At 37.6% G+C, this 11,466-nt stretch overlaps 1 protein-coding gene across 4 annotated transcripts; it reads right to left on the bottom strand.

Moving 5' to 3' along the window:
* Window positions 1-919: 919 nt before the first annotated feature.
* On the bottom strand, window positions 920-2,751 carry LOC134208353 (uncharacterized). 4 transcript variants are annotated; one of them, XR_009978630.1, is made up of 4 exons: window positions 2,737-2,751; window positions 1,455-1,547; window positions 1,227-1,391; window positions 920-1,166 (listed from the first exon to the last, which is right to left on the bottom strand). XR_009978630.1 is itself a non-coding variant. In XM_062684345.1 (4 exons), exons 1-4 carry the CDS (start codon window positions 2,397-2,399, stop codon window positions 1,111-1,113), a joined length of 318 nt encoding a protein of 105 aa, XP_062540329.1. In that variant the 5' UTR covers window positions 2,400-2,414; the 3' UTR covers window positions 920-1,110. The 4 variants fall into 4 exon arrangements, 3 of the variants coding, with proteins under 3 accessions (XP_062540329.1, XP_062540327.1, XP_062540328.1); XM_062684345.1 differs by lacking the exon at window positions 2,737-2,751 and adding an exon at window positions 2,396-2,414; XM_062684343.1 differs by lacking the exon at window positions 2,737-2,751 and adding an exon at window positions 2,205-2,399.
* Between the last annotated feature and the right edge of the window lie 8,715 nt (window positions 2,752-11,466).

Here is an 11,466-nt window from a genome sequence, read left to right as displayed (position 1 = left end):
TCACGGTGGGAATAATATCAACAATAACACAGTACCCATTAATGGGTAAAGTCATCTAACAGTGATGGCAAGGAGTGTGAGTGAAATGCAACGGCCGTAGACGGTACGCATACACGCTCGATGGAGTTTTCAGTGTATAAAGCAAAACATTTGTAGCTCTCACGAAATAGCCCTTTTTATAAGGGGTGGGCAAAATACATATTATTTGTATTCATAGTCCGGCGAACAGGAATTCACGAAGTTTAGGCTGCATTGCGATTGCGTTTAATGCTCAGCTAACAAACGAATAATTTTATCCGGAAGGTTTAGAAATATTATTGATTGAAATGCGAATACAACCTGTTGACCCAACAATAGTGTTTGATTGATTCAACAATCACTCAATTCTTTTTTATATACGAATCCAAGTAAAACTAGGAAGAAGAAAACACTCGACGGTATACAGGACAGACAATTTTTAAATACCTATAATAAATTGTAGACAAATTGTAATTAAAGTGATTGATGTACGATACGGAAAAAGTTCTGTACATATTTGGAAGCTTATCTCTTTTGTTTATTTTCTGAAAATTTATTTATTATATAGCACTAAACAAGCCACGAACGCAAAAACAAAATAATTTTTTATCACCAAATCATGAAAATCGTCGGAGCAAAATCAGTCGAATTAAATAGGTATCTACAAATGTTTTAATTAATGAAAGTAATTCAGTTTTTATGTTGCTAATCTGAAAGATAATCAAATTTCTTACCCAACAAATCAAACTATTTTTGGCCTCCATTTTGTTTTCGCGCTGCAGCCAGAGCCAATAATAATAAAGACTTCAGGGAAAATCCATCTGATTAAATATTTGATTTAGATCCAGATTTTTTCTAAAATGTTCTTTTTATGTTACATCTAGTAAAACTCAGCTTCATCTTCAATTTTACTAGTCAACTATTTTTATTTAAACGCATAATTACAAAATACAGTCATTACATTAGCACAGATACAGTCATTACATTAGCACGCCACAATACAAAAATTTGTATCTTAAAAGTTCTACACGAGAAGTAGTCATCATATTTCCGAAAGCCAGCGGAACCGTCAAACCTACGGGGGTTTGATAGTTACCGCTGGCGTTTCGGGCTCCATAATGGCGGCTGGTCCAAACTGATCTCCGAACCTGTGAGAACAATATAATTTTGTTAAAATTAGTTCCTATGTAGAATTTATTTAGACTTACATTCTGTTGAATTCACGAATGGCCTATTACAACGACGTCGGAGTATTTCCTGAGATAGTATTTCCAAGGTTAACAGATGGGTATAAGATTCTTGTAATACACCAGAGGGGACTACAAATGTGAAACGCCGATGGCCGACCTCTTGCAACGAGGAGCGCTTGACAACTACGAAAATATCTGGTAATTAATTTAGCTCGCTTCAAAGGCCTTTTCTGAGCATGTACATACACGATGCATTTTTACCAACGCGTTCGTGTTCGTGAGAGTTTTCGGCGAGAAGCGACACATTGAATCCGGGAAGTCGAAGCTTCGATACGACATCTGGAAAAAATATGAGTGGCGATGATGGAAATTCGATACGGAAAACATTGGAAGTAAAATTTTTAATTTTTAAAATTCAAAACAATATTCAATTAAAAACTAGTATGCGGGATTAGAATTTCTTTACAATAATCATAATAATTTGAGAATATTTTTTTCTCATATAAAGCTGCTTATTTAATAGATAATCACATTCCTACTAGCGAAAGTTCATTAGTTTTTAAATAAAAGGTTTTACATTTTTTTTTCATTTTTAACTTTATTTCCTATTGGCGCTTTGATGTTGCATGAAGAAGAAGAAGCAGAAAGATGATAATCGAAAAAATCTCCCCGGTAATCATACGGAGAAGTTTTTAAAACTCTTCTCAAAAATTCTAAAAGCAATTTAATTAAAAACGGTAAGCAGTACGGGGTTGGACTTTTCTTCTACTGTACAATATACACAATATTTCTATTCTAAATTTTATTTTCTAATATTACACTTAAAACAAAGTATAAGAAAAGTCCAACCCCGTACTGCTTACCGTTTTTAATTAAATTGCTTTTAGAATTTTTGAGAAGAGTTTTAAAAACTTCTCCGTATGATTTCCCGTGGAGATTTTTTCGATTATCATCTTTCTGCTTCTTCTTCTTCATGCAACATCAAAGCGCCAATACCTATTGAGATTCTCACGTCCGAATGTGTGAGTGGCGATAAAAGGAAAACAAACACTCCTAGAGGGTGCAACTCAGCAAAGATTGGGTAAAAATGAGTATATTTCCATATATTTTTTGACTCTTTTGAAATCATTGTGATGACCCGATCATTTTTGAGGTTATGAGCAAAAGGAAAACAAACATGTTTTTACACATGACGGATTGCACATTAGTGTGCGAGCGCTAAACGTCACTCATCTCTATTATAAGCAGACCCCACACGAGGCATATATTGACAATACTTTTTTCGTCAAACTTTTCTTCAATATTTTCACTGATTAGCCGGCATGGCCGTAGCTGAAAAAAAACTCAATTTTTTCTTGAACTAATACAAATCAAATAGCGGTATAGCGCACAAAACACGCAAACACTCAACCGTCATCGACTCCTGTGGGCAAACTGCGGGGGGAGATGAGGGGAAATATTGAAAAGAATATCAAACTTTTCTGATTTCCCTCAATAATATACTTCAATATTTTGGGTTCGCACTCACACGATCAATCTTTTTCTTCAATAATCAAGAGTTTGTCAAACTTTTTCCGTCGTGTGGGGTCTGCTATACACCATGTTTAATTTCAGTGATGTCACTCATGTTTGTATGTATACAAGGCAGCTTCGACTTCGCGAATAGATAGACTAAAGACACTGTAAACAAAGACGGGAAATGTTCCAATTGGAATTCCAAATTTACTGTCAGTGTCATTCCAATCGAGCAAGAGGCCTGTCATTCCAAAATATCGCGCGCAACATTTGGCAAGGGTTCATTTGAACCAGAACGAATAAATATGTTTGTATTATTTAATATTTGAATATTTTTTCATGGATTTAGGTAAAAAAGTGTTCGTATGTGATTGAAAATCAATTAAACATGTTTATAGTAAATTGTGGCTTTTTTTTGGGTGGTTGAACACGATACAAATAAAATATTTCGAAATTATGAAATTCGTATAGACCAATGTGGAAAGTATATCCAGCATCAGCAGTGTTGCGCACGCAGAGTTGCCTGGTGATTTATTGCGCTGTTCAAAAGATATTTTAGTTACTAGATAAAGATTGTCGCTGTCGTCGCTGTCCGGAACATCTTTTGCTGGGGTGGATAGGGGATCTAAATGTCAATGAAGGAAAAATACATACGATTTGACAGTTAGGTACCACACATGTTTCGGACAGCAGAACAAAGGGAACCGAAGCGACAATCTTCATCTGGTAACTAAAATATCTTTTCGCTGTTCACACTAAATCGAACAACACAGTTTGAAAGTGTGACGGTTTCAAACTGTGATCGAAAGTGTGACGGTGTCGATTTCAATGGATTTTGACAACGATGAATGTCAGACGAAAGCAAACGGTGTGAGAGCCACGTGCTTTTGTTTTGAACATTTTCTTCTGACATTTTCGCATTGCCTCCTTCTGACACTTCTTGCATTGCCTCCTTCTAAATGGTTGCCAAGGTTGCCAGTTATGCAGTTTACACAATTATTTCCTTCAGAAAATATTATTATTTAGTGAAATTCGAGAAAAAGAATTCAGCAACTGTGCCCGAATAAAAAATACAGTAGAATAACAATACAATTTATTGTAACACTACTATTAATAACATTAAATTGGAAATAGTTTAAATTGTAAATGGAACCATAGAAATAATTAGAATGAACCATGTACTCAAATGTAAATGAAGTTTTCGCAATAGAATGTACGGGTTGTTAAGTTTCATAATTATACAAAATTTAAGATTTTTCCATAGATTTTTTTCGTCACGCAATAGTGTATGGTTAATATATTGTTGAAATATCCGAACAAAACTGTTCAAAATACAGTGGATTGTATTATATTTATATAGTAAAACAATACGATTTTTGATTTCTCAGTAGTGACAGCTTTACCACAGACAAACAGACGTAACAGCTTGAACAATTTTCTGAAAATTCTATCGCTCAACTCCTCTACCAACATCTTGCGAGCATGTTACACGAAACGATGTTTCGTATGACATCGTCACCAGAAGGCGCTGGAGTGAAATGTCAAACCCGAAGGATTACGACACTAGCGCCTCTAGTTGTGAATTGCGTAATCAATCAAATTCAAATTGATCGTTGAAGTCATGGTCGATGGTATTTTCTCTAGTGTTACGTCTGTTTGTCTGTGGCTTTACTGTTCAACAATGCAATTTAAAGGGAAAAAATGCATATTTGGCGCTATGAGGCAAATATTGTCATATAGTTTATATGCAATGTAAAGAAACGTTTCAAAAGTTATCAATGTATGAATCTTATGTACAGAAACGTTTCAAAAACAATTGCAAGTATTGTTACATTAGAGAAATATGTTGATGTATTGTTTCCTCAGTGTTGATACAGTCTGTGCAACCATAAAGAAACAATGTATCCTCTTTCCCTTCGATGGGACTCGAACCCATGACCCTATACAGTACGCTAGACTGGTGCTTTAACCAACTAAGCTACGAAGGACCTCCGTCGGCCTTCGCAACCTAGCGGCTACTGAACGAGCTCGAGATTCCCAAATTGGACGCATAGTCAAATCACTCGCAATGCATTTATCAAGCCAATACTTCCACATGTGTATTGTACACGTCCACATTAGAGGAGCGTGAGTATTTAGAATGTCTGGCGGCTATACACATTCTTCATCAGCAACGGTACTGATCAAGTGAGGTTGTGTAAGCTATTTGCCAGTCGGTCGTCAAGCTCAGACCCGACCGCATTGCGTAGGCAAGAGCACGCAACTCAAGTTCAGTTCAATCAAAGGTAATTGCCTATTTCCGGGGATTAAACCACCCGACTTGGACATTAATTTACAATGTTATGAAAACTCATATGTGAACAGAGGCGCATCCACGTTCAGAGTTGTGGGTAGGACAAATAGTAAATGCCGATTTGGGCAACATTTTTGGTATTGACAGTAGCATTAAGCGATTCGCAGGCGTTACAAGACTATTTCGTCACTTACATCCGATAACACAAATAAGAATTTTGGACTGATCACTGGAAGCAAGGCACTCTTCAACAGTCGAGATCTGTCCTGGCTCCGTTCTTGTGAATGCTGGAGAGAAAAGAATGGTTAGTTGGGACACCTATATTTTATAAAGGAGCAGAGAACTCTACGTCCTCCCATCGGTGCCACGGGAGGTTTTGGAACTGTTAGTGTGAAAGCTATAACGGTAGGAATCGTTTTGGTAGAACGTGAAACACGGAAAGAACTAAGGCATACAGAATAGGAAAAGGCGAGCCTGTGATCGAACCTACACGCAAAAAAAAGCGTTTCCGAATTCGTAAACCAGCAAAAATACACCGTGATTTTATTCATGAATTCGGGAACACCAGTCACGTTTTCCAGAACGTTCCAGAAAACGTGACTGTATTCCCGAATCCGTGACTGTTGTTCATGAAAAAATACACCGTGAACTCAATAGTTCACGAATTCATGAACGCTTTTTTTTTTTGCGTGCATGATCTCCTGCTCATAGGCAGAAACGATAGCCGCTAGATCACCGATCATGTCTCCGATTTGCGCAATCGGTGAAAATTTTACGTATACTGCCGCTGAAAGCATAACTGTACCATGTTGATATGAAATCCATTTCAAAATGGAAAAGTTATTCTTGCAATATAATCAATTCTGAAAATAATCAGAACTTGAAAGTTCTTGCGGCCTGAATATTGATATATGTAATTTGATAAAATTTCCTCGACTTTTAGGAGAAATATTGTTTTCCATTATCGATTATCGAATATATTTACAAGCTTCTAGAAAAAGTCACCGGTCACAGAAATAATAAAAAATCATTTATTTCTAACTGCTAGGATTTCATATTACCTCCAGGATATAGCGATCCAAACCAAAAAAATCGCATGATAGTCAAAGAATCTGTTTTCGGAGCTCAGAACCCTTTAAGGTCACTCCTGACGGAATCCAAGATTAAAAGTGCTCGCGTTTTCGGGGGCACACCACTCGATACGGAAGCAACGCACAACTGACATTTTTATTATTTCACGCATGCTGCGACGCAGCAAAGCTAAATCAACAAAAATGACAGTTGTGCGCCGCCTCTGAATCGAGTGGTGTGCCCCCGAAAACGCGAGCATTTTTAATCTTGGATTCCGTCAGGAGTGACCTTAAGAGCGGTCTTCGGTATGTTTCTGGTTCCTCAGATTTCAATAGATTTTTTGAGGTTTGAAGAAGACTTTTTCCGTAGGCTTTTAATAATGCATTCAATCGGGCTTTATCATAACATATAAAATATTTAATTACAGTCAAACCTCCATGAGTCGATATTGAAGGGACCATCGACTCATGGAAATATCGAGATGAGGAATATAAAGTCATTAGGAAGCTGTTTGAAGGGACCATCATAGTAACCCAGAAAATATTTTTTAATATGGAATAATTTGCTTCCATGAGTCGATATCGAGTCGTAGAACATCGACTCATGGAGGTTTGACTGTAATAGCATTTGCAGATTTCAACAACTTCTATTTCACCTCTGTAAAACCTAGATATCTTTGAGCGCTTTAGGGATTTTAAAGTGCCTGAAGTCCTAACCAACAATCAGTAGTCTATTGCTTTAGGATCTCAAAATATTCCTGATTATTGTTTGGACTCTGAATAACTTTAAAATCATCTACTCAGTCTAAATTTAGTAAAACGAGTATGTTATTTACGAGTATGTTCATTTACCAAAAACGTAAGGAATGAACACAACGAACAATTATGACGATAGGGCACAAGGTTACCAATACATAGAATATTCAGGATAGGGGGGGTTGAGTAGAAATAGCGCCATTGCCGGCGAGTACAAACATTTTTAAGTGCAGTGGTTCCGAAGAGTAAGATTTTTGAAAACCTAATTCTTTAATGAAAAATGAGCATTATTAGAGATATACCATCCACAGAATGTACCAACAAACCAAATCTTCAACCGTGACAGTTAAAGTTAGACAGACCAAACAATAGACAAAAAACGACAATATTGTAAGTTCCAATTCACAAACATGTAAAACAAATAGTAATAGTAAAAAATTACAGTTCCCCTGAGGAAGACACAATCCCCGTGTCGAAACGTTGGGTAAATAACATACTCGTTTTACTAAATCTAGACTGAGTAGCCGTTTTCTACTAAAATACAAAAGAAAAAGTCGTCACACAAACAGTTTAAAATCATCTTATGCTAACACACAAATTCTTGCCATCCAATGACTTCATATGTTCTACCACTATCATGGGTAGGACAATGCTTTGACTGTCCAGGAATATTCATGCGTAGGACATGTCCTACCTGTCCCACCCACTCCCGGCGCCACTGTGTGAATATGTACGTTATGTGGAAGATATTGATTTGGAAAATGTATTGGAGGTAACCACTTTCCCTTCGATGGGACTCGAACCCCTGACCCTACAGTAGGCTAGACTGGTGCTTTAACCAACTAAGCTACGAAGGACCTCCGTCGGCCTTCGCAACCTAGCGGCTACTGAACGAGCTCGAGATTCTCAAATTGGACGCATAGTCAAATCACTCGCAATGCATTTATCAAGCCAATACTTCCACATGTGTATTGTACACGTCCTGTAAAACCTAGATATCTTTGAGCGCTTTAGGGATTTTAAAGTGCCTGAAGTCCTAACCAACAATCAGTAGTCTATTGCTTTAGGATCTCAAAATATTCCTGATTATTGTTTGGACTCTGAATAACTTTAAAATCATCTACTCAGTCTAAATTTAGTAAAACGAGTATGTTATTTACGAGTATGTTCATTTACCAAAAACGTAAGGAATGAACACAACGAACAATTATGACGATAGGGCACAAGGTTACCAATACATAGAATATTCAGGATAGGGGGGGTTGAGTAGAAATAGCGCCATTGCCGGCGAGTACAAACATTTTTAAGTGCAGTGGTTCCGAAGAGTAAGATTTTTGAAAACCTAATTCTTTAATGAAAAATGAGCATTATTAGAGATATACCATCCACAGAATGTACCAACAAACCAAATCTTCAACCGTGACAGTTAAAGTTAGACAGACCAAACAATAGACAAAAAACGACAATATTGTAAGTTCCAATTCACAAACATGTAAAACAAATAGTAATAGTAAAAATTTACAGTTCCCTCTGAGGAAGACACAATCCCCGTGTCGAAACGTTGGGTAAATAACATACTCGTTTTACTAAATCTAGACTGAGTAGCCGTTTTTTACTAAAATACAAAAGAAACAGTCGTCACACAAACAGTTTAAAATCATCTTCTGCTAACACACAAATTCTTGCCATCCAATGACTTCATATGTTCTACCACGATCATGGGTAGGACAATGCTTTGACTGTCCCACCCAAGAATATTCATGCGTAGGACATGCCCTACCTGTCCCACCCACTCCCGGCGCCACTGTATGTGAATATGTACGTTATGTGGAAGATATTGATTTGGAAAATGTATTGGAGGTAACCACTTTCCCTTCGATGGGACTCGAACCCCTGACCCTACAGTAGGCTAGACTGGTGCTTTAACCAACTAAGCTACGAAGGACCTCCGTCGGCCTTCGCAACCTAGCGGCTACTGAACGAGCTCGAGATTCTCAAATTGGACGCATAGTCAAATCACTCGCAATGCATTTATCAAGCCAATACTTCCACATGTGTATTGTACACGTCCACATTAGAGGATCGAAGGGAAAGTGGTTACCTCCAATACATTTTCCAAATCAATATCTTCCACATAACGTACATATTCACATATGAGTTTTCATAACATTGTAAATTAATGTCCAAGTCGGGTGGTTTAATCCCCGGAAATAGGCAATTACCTTTGATTGAACTGAATTTGAGTTGCGTGCTCTTGCCTACGCAATGCGGTCGGGTCTGAGCTTGACGACCGACTGGCAAATAGCTTACACAACCTCACTTGATCAGTACCGTTGCTGATGAAGAATGTGTATAGCCGCCAGACATTCTAAATACTCACGCTCCTCTAATGTGGACGTGTACAATACACATGTGGAAATATTGGCTTGATAAATGCATTGCGAGTGATTTGACTATGCGTCCAATTTGGGAATCTCGAGCTCGTTCAGTAGCCGCTAGGTTGCGAAGGTCGACGGAGGTCCTTCGTAGCTTAGTTGGTTAAAGCACCAGTCTAGCGTACTGTAGGGTCATGGGTTCGAGTCCCATCGAAGGGAAAGTGGTTACCTCCAATACATTTTCCAAATCAATATCTTCCACATAACGTACATATTCACATATGAGTTTTCATAACATTGTAAATTAATGTCCAAGTCGGGTGGTTTAATTCCCGGAAATAGGCAATTACCTTTGATTGAACTGAATGTATCCTATTGTATACCGTATATTGTATGGTAATTTACACTATTGAACCAATAGTACATTTTTATCCGGGTGAACACGCAATAAAAAAGTGTGATTGTCGAAGTGCATCGATAATCCATGTTTCAATGCAAACTGCAATATTTCTCGGGTACTTTTTCAAATCGGCGTATGTAACATTTTGATCAAGCTGAGAAAATGGGCTTGGAAGTTTTCAGATTTTATTTTTATTCCTTTTTAGAAACTAAACATTTTAATTGCAATTGAATTCACCTCAACGATAAATTATGAAAAGGTTTATCGTCACTGACTCTGAAATCTGCACTGCGTGTGAACATTTCAGTTATTTTGATAAAAATATATGTTACAACAGATAAATCACATACGTCGTTTTGATCAGCATGACCGAGGTCATGCTACTTTCATCGAAATGTTACGCTGCTCCGTCAGCTGCATTGTTGATACGTCGAAATGTTGCGTCAAGTTGAAACGTTTCACGTACATGCGACAAAAAAGTTGCAACACTTACAACACGACGTAACAACATTTGATGCAGAAAAACAACGTAAAATGTTTTTTTTAACGAAAATCGGAATATACAAGCAACAAGCTTAATTTTTAAATCATTGATGAAAAAGTACAAACAGACGCACGTTTTAAACTATTTAGTTGTTCGAAAAAGCTTTTTAAAGTACATTTTCTGCTAAGTGGTGTATGTCCAATATATTCAACAATGATGTTACACCGTTTTGCAAAAAATTGATTTACATTTTTACTAACACATTTTTATGTAGCTTTGAAGAAAAGATATTTTAGTTGCCAGATAAAGATTGTCGCTGTCCGGATCATCTTTTGCTGCGAGGATAGGGGAGCTAAATGTCAAATAAGGAAAATCCATACGACTTGACAGCTTGGTACCCAACATGTTCCGGACAGCAGAACAAAGGGAACCGAAGCGACAATCTTTATCTAGTAACTAACATATCTTTTCTTTGAAGATATACACATTTTTAGATGAATTTGATACCATCCCAAGCAACCAGAAGTTCGGATAAGAAGGGCTGTTTTGGCTTAATCAGCTCTCATTTTAAGTAATTTTTTGTATGTAACGGAACTTTAAGTGAACTTTAAAGTTCCGTTAAGGATGCTTGGAACTTGATGTGAACCATAGTGAACCAATTAGTTCGGTTAAGAGTAAATTTAAGTAAAATCTGAACTTCTGGTTGCTTGGGATATGCTGTTGAAAACGGGTTTGTTTACAATTTGCGACATACGCCGTTTTGAAAAAGTACCCGAGATTTGTTCAGGGATCAGACTCAGTGAGAATAGATAGAAGATGAGGAAGAAGACCAAATGCAAGTGTGTTATAACACTATAGTGTATGATAGAAAACGTAAACAGCAAATGGTGACGTACATATTTGCAGGGCTTCTTATGGAAGCGCGTTCGAATGTAGTAGTGAAAGATTTTTCGCCATACACGAAAGGCACGCACACAAAATATGGATTTCCTTACCTTAGTATACTCCATTGCACGGTGACGTCATCACCTCTCCTATCTCTTTCCCACCTGAAGGAAATTAGAAAACAACAGGACCAGCTCCTGTCAAATTTGACAGGTAGTGGTCCCGTTGTTTTCTAATTTTCTTCAGGTGAGAAGGAGATAGAGAATATCCGTGCAATGCCCTATTGCCTGATGTTCTCAAAATTGCACGCGGCCTACCCTTCAGGAAAGGTACCGCCGCGCTTTCATGCATCCCGTTTTCTTGATGGGTGAATAGCATTGCGGTTTATCGTTTGGCGCGGCCGTACCTTTCGACAGTCATTCGCCGCGTGAAGTTTTGTGCAAGTACCCATTTGGGAACATTACAAACGCCGCGCAGTGT

The sequence above is a fragment of the Armigeres subalbatus genome, chromosome 1 (genome assembly GCF_024139115.2).
Source record: "Armigeres subalbatus isolate Guangzhou_Male chromosome 1, GZ_Asu_2, whole genome shotgun sequence".
Taxonomy (NCBI): Eukaryota; Metazoa; Arthropoda; class Insecta; order Diptera; family Culicidae; genus Armigeres; species Armigeres subalbatus.
Note: the sequence above shows the minus strand (reverse complement) of the source record. Positions and strands in the feature narration are given on the sequence as shown.